Here is a 13,021-nt window from a genome sequence, read left to right on the forward strand (position 1 = left end):
AACCGGGTACAAGCTTTATAATCACTCTCCTTTATTTTTTACTGGGACATCTATTCTATCTTAAATTGTGTCAACTGTGTGTAGTACAAATCTAAGATTGGTTGAAAAAATATTTCTACAAAATTAATAATTAATTATTTTTTAAATTATTCACAGTTATAAATATATGTAGTGGTATAATTTATAAGAGAACATATGTGTATTTTTTTTTTTAAGTGTAACATCTGTACACTTCACTGTAAAACATAAATCATGGATATATATATTGATAGAGTAACAAATTCATATATTCTCTTTTTTTTTGTCCTTATCTTATGGGAAAAATTCCAAAGCAAATTTTAGAACTAAAATTAGCACCAGAATGTCTAAATAATTATTTTAGGAGTAAAGTGTGTTTTCCTGTTTTACTATTGGATGAAAAGTAACTTAATGACACTATTTAAAGTTTCAATTTTCAAATTTATTGTAAAACTAAAACGTTATTTTTATACATTACCTAATAACTTCTCTATAAAAAATTCTATTTTATGGGTGACGTTATTCAACATTTCATAGATAAAAAATAATCTTTTTCAAGATACATGATTGTCTTTCGACAAATGTTGCTTACAAAAATTAAAGTATTAAACCATTGATCTTATAGTGATACCAACATATTGATATTATGATTCTAGCCCTTTTGATGCAATGGCTATACTGCTGACATCAAATAACCAAATAAATAAGGATGTAATACTTTTGCACTCATAATGAAAAGTTTTTCCATCACTCATAACTATGATTATCTCTTGAACAAAATAATCCAAATGAAAATAAATATAAACTCACATTATAATCATGTCAAGTATTTCATTGTTTTATCTTTTATGGGTGAAGTTGGTGTTAATAAATTTCAAGTTCCAGTGGATAAATAAATTAACATCCTGAAGGTGGATATGCCAACTAACACAGTCTAACTTATGTCTCTTGGTATGAGCCAAGAAAAAGCATTGTGTTGCTTGGAATATCAGTCAATCTGAAATTCCTTCAAATCCAAGCAAACAAAGCAAAAAATAGATGTTTCCTAACTAGGTAAAATCAATAGCTCTGCAATGCTAATAGCATAAGATCTTAATCTAAAAGTACAAAATACAAACCAATAGAAAACCATAAAATCCATCAAATGGCATCTTTTACTATCTCAATATAACTGGCTAGAATAATCATCAACACAAACTGGTTTAAATGCTCCCTGAATGTAGTTGATACTCTAATGCTATGAAGAGATTTCAGTGCAAAGTATGTCATTTTCTTATATTCTGAATCAGCAACACATGCAAACTGAAGAACAAAAAAGAGACATTTTCTTATATTCCTAGCAACCAACAAAGGATACCTTGCAACTAAAAGGACAAACTTGCAACAAATAAAGGATACCCAGCAGAATGCAATTAGAAAAAAATAGCAACTTTAAACCCGAAAAATATTGATGAAACAAAAATAGGAAATGGGTATAGCGCAAATCTTAATAGGGGCTTCGACGCAATTCAGTGATGATTAACAATACTCAAACACTTTTTCTTCTGTTATCTGTTATATTCTTAGTTCTCAACAACAAGGACAAGAGTGTATTGCTCTTTTCTTAGTGTAGGTCTTCCAGGTTTCTTTTTGCTCCTACACTCTCTCTTTTTTTTCTTGAGTAAATTAGTCCTAAAAATACCTAGAAATGTTAATTTAACTTATAATTGAATTTTTTAGGAATTATTTGAGTTTTTTAATTTTGTAGGTATCAGATTAATACTATAAAAAAATTAAGATCTCAAATGAGTTTCTTTTTTCATGTATTGCGAGAATTCATAGGAAATATATGCTATAATGTTTGGTATTGTACATGTATATTATTATCATGCTAAACATTATATAGTATCAAAATCTATTATGCATATGTTATATTAGATTTTGATCAAATATAATGTTTGGTACAATATTATGCTATAATGTTAAATCTATCATGTATATATTATGATATATTATAGCATCAAAATCTATTATGTATAAGAGGAGAACCTTATTAGGCCTTATACTATCACGCATATCAAACTAGTTTAGGTGTAAAATTATGAATGACATGATAAAAATAAAAAGATAAAATTACATTGATAGTGTGAGGAATAATGAAACTACACATATTATCTATCTATCTTTTACTTATACATATCTCTATGATTTGTGTACATACATTACATATTGATGCTCTACATTATTAAACTAAATTTCACCTCCAGAGAGCTAAATCTTATTGGATATTTGGTTTGACATTGTTTTACACCCGAATGTTTTCAATATAATTTACTCAAATAGAAAATTGTAAGGAATTGGACATTAATTATTTCTGAAGTAGATCCCAATTGTTACCTCATTTCTTGGCAAAGACCATTTAATTTGTAAAATGTTAATGTATGTGACATTGGAAACTAGTTCCTTTACGTTTAATTTCATTCTTACCATACTATACAATGCTAATTAAATTTGGATTTTTCCATGATACCCTTCTCTCAACAATATATGTTCCACGTAATTTTGAGTAAACTGAAATACGCGATAAAAATGAACAAGCATGTAAAATAGCTAATTTAAGTATATGATATTATTATGAATGAAATGAACCACAACCACTAGCCCAAAAGTTCAAAATTGTGGACTATAACACACCACAAGTTTCATCATCACGTTTAATAATTATTTATTTAAAAATAATTTAAAATTTGGACCATAAATAAAATTAAATTTATTTCTGATACGTGTTAACATTTCCATCTCATATTAGACCTCTGATATTGGAAAGAATGTCAACTCTAACTAGATAGGTCCATGGCTTTAACAGTTTCAAACCCTAGTGATTCTTCCAAAATGGATTTCTTTAACAGTTTCAAACCCTAGTGATTCTTCAAATAGAACCAGCTCTGCTTCATGCTTTCTGAGTTTCTCTCCTTTTTTCTTCCACTCTCCTTTCAGAGGGAATAAAGTAAAGATCCTCTCTAATAGAGAGAAAAGTATATAAAAACAAACAAAAATAATATAGTGTGATATTTTTATCATTTGAATATAATTTAATGATATTTTTACTTTTATAAAAAAAAGTAAAAGTAACAATTTTTCTCTTTAGGAGAGGAGTCATTCTGGAGAATATAATATTTATTTCAATGAAAAAGAAAACAGAAAAATAAACTAGCATGGCTGTTTATTTTGTATAACATTTGGGATATTATTGAAAGGTTTGTTGTTTAGTTCATGACTCATGAGCTTTAATTGAATAGGGCAAGCAAGAAGTCTGTGTTTCAAGTTCAAAAATCAAGATTGTAGCATTTTGTACTTATAATGCACTTTTATATAATTATTCATGTGTTGAGTGATTATATCCGTCTATCTTTCAAGTTTTAACATGAGACATAATCACACAAGTAATAAGTGGTGCAACATGTTTATCTTCTGCCACAAATGCATATTTTTTGTGCATCAACTTTTGTTCATCTGCAAAGATTATTGGACCATGTTTTTTTTTTCAGATGGTTTTGGTTCTCAAATCTTAAGCATGACTATAAATAAGTACAACCCTTTTCTGTATATTGAATTTCTTAAATCTTTTGAGGTGATTCAAATTGTAACATCAATTCTGTACTTGATCTCAAACGAAACCCAAAAATAAATGAATATATCAATTAATAAATTCTGTTTGGAATTCCAAGTCCACTAAACCAACATTGTCATTGCTCTAGAATAAACTAATAACGTGTGTCTGTATATCTCTCTCAAAGATGGGATGGATAATGCTAAAAGAATGATAGATTATACATATTTGCTTTTGTCATGTTCCTTCTGCAAGTTCACTATGTTTTGTTAGCAAAAGTTAATACAAACTACTGATTGGAAATATATAACAAGAATGAAAGTTTTCTTTGGGCAGATCAAAAGATCATCGTTTTTGTCAATATAAACTTTGGTTGCATGCATGCACATGACAAATTTATTGTTTCTTCCCGCTTCTCAATTGTCACATTGCAAGAATATTATAAAATTTGTTTCCTCATTTGTGCTTCTTTAGTAATTACTAGAAGATTGATTTTGATTTTATCTAAAATTCCCAAATGATTGTTTTTTTGTCCATAATGTTTAGCTTGAAATATTACACTTTATATGGAGTTCACATCTGTTATCTCAATCTCTTATGTTACTTCATGTGCCAGAAAATATAATAGATTAGAAAAAATATTTAATAATTATAACTTTAACTTAAATATTATTTTTTCAACTAATCAAAACGATGGTACATGAAGTCATACAAAAAATGGAATAGCAGATATACTGCGGAACATATTGTTGCAGTTATGATAAAAACAATTAAACCATGATCCCGTCACAATTTAAATTTTGTGTCTGTATTAAAATATTTGATTTCCAACAAAGGAAAAATCTGTAAGATCATTAGACAAATCCTAGGAAAGAGGAACAATGGCAGTTGTCTGAAGAAGCTACTTTAATTTGACAATTACTCAACAATAAGTGCTTGGACACAAGTCTAACACCTTCTATGTCAACAATTTCTTTTATGATCCTCACAACTTATGCCTTATTCTTTAACTAAGAAACTAAAAGCATGTTTTGTGAAAACAAATATTTTGAGATTTTATATTAGAGATGGATGATGACGTACCAAAAAAGAAAAAGAAGACTAGAGGCATGTATTTCGGTCGAATGAGGTTCACCTGTCTACTTTTTTATATTTTATTGTATCCTAATCTAATAGGAAATAGTCATCCATTTAAAAAGAAAAATCACAAAATTATAAAATAATTTTTTTATATTATTTAGTGGTATTTAATTGGCTTAATACATAGAAACATACTTTTTAGGGACAGAGAATGCTCCTTCATTTCGATCAACCTTTTATGACCTATATCAATATATATCAACTAACTTGCTAATACTATTTTAAGAAAAAGTGGGAAGTAGGTATCTTCAAGATGCTTCCAAACATGTGGTCTGACTCAGATATTATGTCTTTCTAGCATAGAAAATCTAAAAATGAGATTTGAGGATGAAATAGCTTTTTTCCTTCCTTTGATTTCATTTTAATATTTATTTGAACTTTTCTGGTTAAGCTACAGGAAAAAGCATAAGGCTGCTAAATTAAGAAGATATTTCAGCAGATATGCTTCACTACTTTAAGTCATAGACCTGATTTATAAGCCAAAAAACTCAATTTGAAGATTACAGACACATATTTACTTGTCAGATCAAAGAAAGACATCCACTTTATCCTGTTGTAACAACCAAACATGATGCTTCACATCAAAGATATAAGAGCAAATTACCAACATGCTTATAGCTCGATTGCCAATGACCTGAACCTTTAATAAGGCTTTGATGTAATATTAATATTGAAGATTTGATACTTGTAAAAAAATATTGATGATTTGATTTTCTACAAGGTCATCTTTCTCCCATGTAAAACTAAATGAGTAAAGTACCAACCATTTTTGTTCACTAATTATATATATATATATATATAATATATATATATATGATAAAACACCCTTTCGAAAAGAGCTATTCCTAAGAATCATTTCAATTTAATAAATAGAATTAGGTACCATGCTATCAACCAACCTTTCCAAAATTTCATTAACGGTGTAGAGGAACTTTGTCAATCGATTAATATATATCCCTCATTAATGCGACGTTGATTTAATTATATTATATAAGGTGACTTCAGTTTCTTTTCAATATTGAAATATGGGAAGAAATAGAGCTTTCTTAATTTAATTTTTTTATTAAAAAATAACTCCAAATCATATATGTTACTGATTTATTTGTGTAATATGTCGCAATCTTCATCTAGTACCGAAGAAGATATGAATTTGTATAAGGTCTTACTAGATCATTGAGTATCATACTAGACTAAATGTTAAAATCTTATTTCATTGAAACAGCCCATGCACACCAAAAAAGATTATTTTCATACACATGAGTTGAATATACATTTCATTATATCAAAAAATAAAAATAGAAGAAAATAATTATTCCTTTGCATTGTATTATAGTGATAACATGTCATATTTAGAGACAATATTTATACTATTATTTATATCTAAATTTTAATTAAATTAAATTTTTAATACATTATTTATATTTTACTAGTTTTCTCCATATAGATATATTTTCGCACCAGACTTCTCGGAGAACAATATAATTGGTCCCAACTTTATGTCCACATGGCTGGCTAAGAAAAAATGTGACTGGACTCTACAACTTACCATGTCCAATTATTTAGTTAATGAATCTAGGAGTGCATATGACAAGTTGACAACCAAAAAAGGAACTCAACATGGTTGTAAAATGCCTTTTTTATCTTTTCTTTGTTCGATGAAAAATGCTTTTTCTTTTACTCTTGGCTTTTCAAGTTCATAGCTTTCAGTGCCCCCTCTACAGATTTATTAGGTGTCAAAAATTTTATTAAAATAAAACATGATCGAAGATATGCTTTCGGGACATGTAAATCTTTTTTTCTTGTCAATATTACTAGTTTTTTACTCTCTCCTCTACCATGGTTTGCATGGAAATATGTACTGAAAGTTGAAATCATAAAAGGCATTTTTGCAACTTGAAGAATATCGCACCATCACTTATTTATCCATTAATTTCTTCGGCCGTCCAAACTTTGGAATAAAATGATATTTTGTTGTTGGCCTATTATGTGCATTTTCCTTTGCTATTACACTATTAATTATGCTTATGCTTCTTCAGCTTATCTATATATTAAAATATAACAATATTCAACAACCTAAATTTACATATATTCTCTACAAAATTTCCTATACATTGTTGAATTTGTTAAAGAAGACATGTTTATCTTCCTAGTTCATATTCCTAATACGTAGTAACTGATAAGATTATTCCCTCTGTTTGAATTGCGTATGATGAAGGAAACTTTTAAATTTTTTAATTGGTTTATTGCATGGCATATCAAATAGAAGAAAAACAGCACAAAAGGGTTTGCTATGCTAGAAAGAATAAAAGGATGACGATTTATACTCGTAGCGTATGAATGGAATTTGGAAAAGAGAGTGAATTTGCGGTATAAGTGAATTGTGTCAAGGTCTATTAGCAGATAACAACGTTATACTGCATCCTCTACTTTTTTTATATATTTAAAAGATTGATTTTTGTTCTTTTTATCGGATTTTTTTCACCTTTAGTACATCAATTAAATTTGTTAAATATTCCTATTTAACAATGTTTTATTGGTAAACATAATTTAGATAGATTATTATGAATTATTTGATCTATGTAAGTCAATAGTATGGTAGATTTGATTGTTGTTATATTATATTATGTGTGTAACATTTAAACAGTGTAAATATTTATACATAATCAGTACATTATTTATCTTTCATTTGAATTATTGTTTTTAAAGTCAATAATAATTAAAAATGAATGATGAATAATGTAATGATATCGTATAAAACTCTTACAAAATCAGTATATACATCTTTTTTCTCTTATATTATTTCCTTATTTATCTTGAAACAAACAATCCTACGAAAATGACCCGTAAGTATATAGTTTTTATATTCTATAGCTTTCCTTGAGAAAAAATATATTTATGATATTATTGTACTATAGTTTGCCACCTCTTTTTATATTCTGGTACTTATTTTTTCATTTTAATGATAAAACATTCATTGACCATGTAAAGAAGCACATATAAATATTTTACTAATCCTCATAGACTTTAAAATGGCATTTGGCGTTGACTGTTATCAAGAATCAAGATCATAAATTAGTTATTGTCTTCAACTCCTCATTGCATATTAAAATAAATATCATTTGCATTACAAATTCTAAAGAATTAGCTTAACATCATTACGTTTTGCAAAGGTTATCAAAATTGTTTTCTCTTTAATAAATATTTTTCATAGATTTGACAGAAATCGAAAATGAGAGTTAGTTGCTTACCTAGTATGTTGTGTTTTGATGGTAAATTCCCAACATTGTTATCCTTCCATTTCTTATTTTTTTTTGTTATTTTAGGATTTCTTTTTCGTTTTGAAAATTTAATTATTTTAAAATTTCAATATTTAGTCAAAGTTTTATTCCTCCAATTATATTCTTATTCAATAATTTTACCCTTCAATGATTAATCATATTTTTTTTATTTCTCTTCTGAAATAAATGTATGTTTTAGTCAAATTAGAATATCTTTACATTATCTTTAAAAAGAAATGAATCGATGGAATATTATTTATTTTAGAATTTAAATTATTAGTATCTTCTTGAAGAGACAAACTTATTCTAATAAAAAAAAATCACAACACAACAAAGTTAATATTTACTACTAAGCATAAAAGGAATAAACATGTAATACTTAAATCTTTATTATTTTTATGAGACTATTTAAATAATTTTAGACTGATTAAAGAAAATAGAAACTCAGCTAAATTTTTGAGTACCACATTTGTCAAAAATTGTTATTCCAAATTAAATTATTTTCCATTCCACTCAAATTGTTTAGTTATAAGAATAACTTGACAACAACAAAAAATTCTACATAAAACTTTGACTACAAACAAGGAAAAAGTGTCAAGTTTATGGAGGCAATATATAAGAAAACATTTGTGGCAAAATAGTTAGAAGTTGACCTTTAATATGAAGGAAAGTCAAATTCAAACCAAAAAGGCATAATTTTGCATACACACACTCTCTCCAATTCCAGCTTCAGCTTCAGCTTTAGCTTCATGCATGCGTGCAAACACAGCACAACACTTGTTCTTTTTTTCTTCTTTCTCTTTCTCTTTCTGAACCATGTTTGATTCTCAACAATCCAATCCACCACCGTTTTACTTATAATATATATTCTCCTTATCACAAGATTCTCATCTTTCTCTCTTCATTGCTTTAGCCAAGCCAAGAATCTCTAAGATTCTTTACACCCACCACCTCTTCATATTCCTTCTTCAATGGCCCTTCTTCTTCTTCATCTCTCTCCCTTCCTTTCTCTCTCCATCACTTTCTTTCTTTCTTCTTCCCTTTTATCCTCTCTCACTACTTCCATTCATACACATAGCTTCATAGCTTTTTCATCATTATGGCTTCTTCTGATGTTAATCACCTTTCTCATCCATGTATATACGGCGGCGGTAGTAAGTATTCCCCATCAAAATTGCTGCTTTTTCTTCAACCCATGAAATAAAAATTGGATTTTGAAAAATTAATATTGACCCCATGAAGCTATGTTTTAATATTTAAATCTTTTCTGTTGATTTTACCAAAAGGGTATTATCAAAGTTCCTTAAGTCTTAACTTACTTTGCATATGGTTCCAAAAACTTATCTAACCATAATGAAACTATTGTTTGAATTTCAAGTCTTTTATGTTGATTTGATACTTAAACTTTGGTTTATAAATTTATATTATGATTTAGTGGTTCTTTCTGATTTAGCATGTTGATAATTTTGGTGGCAAGCAGGGGATTTTTCTTCTTCACACTCAGAGAGAAAGTTTGGTTTCATGAAATGGCTTAGTAAGCTTTTCAAAGGTGGGTCCAATAGAGGAAGGGTTGGTCGTCATCATCTACCTGAGCCTGCAGAAGAAAACATGAGTTGGCGTGCTCCATCTAGAGCCTCGGTGAGAAACTGGTTCTGGTTTTCTGTTTTCTTCAATGATACATATTCTTATTATTGACCTTGTCATAAATATCATCACTATTACTTTACCAAAAGTTAATAAAGACACCTTTTGACTAAGTTTCTGAAGCATGTCATCAATAAATTTATAAATGGAAATGAAATAATTACTTTGGGTTATTTACCCTCACAAATAATGTATATTGTAATCAGGATGATCGTGCTAGATCTCTGAAAGAAAAAGAGCTAGGCCATGCAATGGAACTTTCTCCAGGAGAAGATTTAAAGAGACCAAATGGTAGGGACAAAATTTAAAAAGAAAAAAGTGTTTGTTCTCTAGCTTTCATGGTATTTTCTGATCATAGATCATTTTCTCTCTCTTTCTATTAGCCCATCAAGGATATGATTGGGGGATAGATACTGATGAAGATTACTCAAAGGGACTAGAGGATAGCTTGGACTCTTCTACATACCCTCCATATGCTCCTGCACCATATTATCCAAGGGATTATAGGTCAAATCTTTGCTCTCATAAATCTTGTATCTGATATGTGAATTCCAAACATCAAGTGTTTCCAATTAGTCATTTTTTATTCTAGTGAAAATCACTTTTTTATTTTCCTCATGCTCATAAGTCCATATTTCTTTGGCATTATGTGTGTGTGTATCTATCTCTTCATTATATGGTTAATCATTTTTTATTCTTATTGACCACACAGTCTATGTTTACTATCTATGAAGATAAAGGGCTTTAAATCATATATAATGGTCCTGCTACATCATTTCTTTTTTGTTTCAAGGAATGAAGTTTCTTAAGCAATCAGAAGCTCTTCTTTCATTATACCCTTCTAAACAAATTTGAAAAGTGTAAAAGCACAATACAATAATCCAATTTATAGTTCTAACAGGACTTTATAGCTCTCTTTAAGATGTTAAATGAAGATACAAAAAATGATTTTATTTCTAACAAAGAGCATGGTCTTTTGGCACCATTTGCAACTGATAATGTGTATTTTGCCATTGAAAAACAGAATATGTGGCGGCTGCAATCAGGAGATACTGTACGGAAATTGTTTGGGCTGCATGGATTCTTATTTTCATCCAGATTGCTTTCGCTGTCACTCTTGTTGTTACCCGATCACTGAGCGCGAGGTAGTTTCATCCTCTTCGAAATGCCACCGATACTTCAGCATTTTTAAACTTCCAAAGCTATGCATATCATGCCACAAATTTTTTGATTTTGACACTTCTCTTTCGTCCATCTGACTGTCTTTTTTGTTCATGTCGATTTAAGTTTTCTTTATCAGGGAAGCATCCATATCATAAGGACTGTTTTAAGGAGTTGACACACCCAAAATGTGAAGTTTGCTTCCAATTTGTAAGTTTACTCTGCCTTTGCTTATTAAAATTGTTCTGCTTTATTATCACCCTTTTATGATAAATTGGCCTATCATCTTCACAGTTGATGAGGATCTATATTAAAAGTTGTGATATTTTTATTTAATTTTCAGATTCCTGTCAATTCTGCTGGTTTGATTGAGTATAGGTGCCACCCTTTTTGGTCCCAAAAGTATTGTCCATCACACGAATATGATAATACAGCTCGCTGCGGCAGTTGTGAAAGATTGGAGGTACTAATCTAACTGGTATTCTAGATTGCCTAATAATTAGTTTTATCAGAACTGGTAAAATGGACATTTATCTGAATCTTCTTATTCTTTTTGGTTACTGCTATCGCTTCCTTGAAGCCTCGGAATATAAAATACTATAGACTGGAAGACGGGCGTAGTTTGTGCTTAGAGTGCATGGAATCTGCTATAATGGACACTGGTGATTGTCAACCTCTTTACCATTCTATCAGAGATTATTATGAAGGAATGCAAATGAGAATAGATCAACAAGTTCCCATGCTTCTGGTTGAAAGAGAAGCACTTAATGAAGCTATTGTTGGGGAGAAGAATGTAAAGAAAAGTCCATTATTTGTTGTTTTTTTAGTCAATTAATTAGTCCAATTCATCTTACTCTCTATGGTTTTTGCCAGGGTTTCCATCACTTGCCCGAAACAAGGGGCTTATGCCTTTCAGAAGAGCAAACTGTCACAAGTGTATGATATTGAACTTTTTTATTTTGTGATTATTACAATTATGAACAAAGTCACAATTTTTTTATCAAATAGTTCAGCTGTTTTCTGATATTATATTGTTGACTTGTTTCAGATACAAAGAAGGCCGAGAATCGGAGGCCATCGACTAATCGGGATAAGAACTCAACCTCACAAGCTGATTAGAAGAAGTGAAGTTACAGCCATTCTTGTTCTATATGGTCTTCCAAGGTAACTTATAGACAATGGAAATTTTGCTACCAGATATTTTTCTAGTACTCATAAGAAGAACCAATATTATAAGAATTCTGGTATTTCTATGGGATGCAGGTTACTCACAGGTGCTATCCTTGCCCATGAGTTGATGCATGCTTGGTTACGCCTTAAAGGTTATTCTTCACTTTCATCCTTCTTATGATATTCAAATCCTCACATACATTACTTTCATCTCAATTTTCTTGAACTAAGCACATACTTTGATCCTTATTATGGTATCTAATTAAGTAGGTTACCGCAACCTTAATCCTGAAGTAGAAGAAGGGATTTGTCAGGTTCTTTCATACATGTGGCTTGAGTCAGAAGTAATGCCAAACTTTCAAAACATGCCATCAACAGCTTCTTCTTCTTCCTCGTCCTCTTCTTCAAAGAAAGGTGCAAAGTCCCACGTCGAAAATAAACTTGGCGAATTTTTCATGAACCAGATTGTGAATGATTCTTCACCAGCTTATGGTGGCGGGTTTAGAGCTGCTAATGAAGCTGTTAATAAATATGGCTTACGAAGTACTCTCGACCATATTCGTTTGACTGGTTTTTTTCCTATGTAGTAAAAATTAAGGATGCTTGAAGCTTGATCTTTCTTTTTGTTTGGTCAAGTAGTTATTGGTCTTGAAATGGTTCAAATTCAAGACAAAAAGCTCCCGTAAGGATAGCTTCACTCCAATTTGATGAAGAAAATGCATGCCTTGTCCTTATTTCTTAAGTGGTTATTTCCTTATGCATTGTGCATGTTAAGCAATTCACTTCATAAATGATGTTCACAATGCTGAGTACCATTGGTTAAATAAATATTCTGAAATAAAAAAGTGTCCCATGTTGAGCTATATGTGTGATTTTATTATAATGAAAGTTCTCTAATGGAAACTTGAGCCCTCATATATAGACATTTGTTTGAAGCAAATTTTACAGTGAATATTCTCTAAAGAATTGATATATAATGATAATTAATTACACAAGAAGCTAACTTTTACTTCATCAATCC

General features: G+C 29.6%; 1 protein-coding gene across 1 annotated transcript; it reads left to right on the top strand.

Moving 5' to 3' along the window:
• Positions 8,828-12,845, top strand: LOC109356905 (protein DA1-related 2-like). Its single transcript, XM_019600531.1, has 12 exons — positions 8,828-9,179; positions 9,506-9,663; positions 9,876-9,960; positions 10,053-10,176; positions 10,694-10,814; positions 10,957-11,040; positions 11,174-11,293; positions 11,411-11,623; positions 11,704-11,766; positions 11,879-11,994; positions 12,094-12,152; positions 12,271-12,845. The coding sequence occupies exons 1-12, from the start codon at positions 9,125-9,127 to the stop codon at positions 12,585-12,587; spliced, it is 1,515 nt and encodes a 504-aa protein (XP_019456076.1). The 5' UTR covers positions 8,828-9,124; the 3' UTR covers positions 12,588-12,845.

The sequence above is a fragment of the Lupinus angustifolius genome, chromosome LG09 (genome assembly GCF_001865875.1).
Source record: "Lupinus angustifolius cultivar Tanjil chromosome LG09, LupAngTanjil_v1.0, whole genome shotgun sequence".
NCBI classification, from domain to species: Eukaryota; Viridiplantae; Streptophyta; class Magnoliopsida; order Fabales; family Fabaceae; genus Lupinus; species Lupinus angustifolius.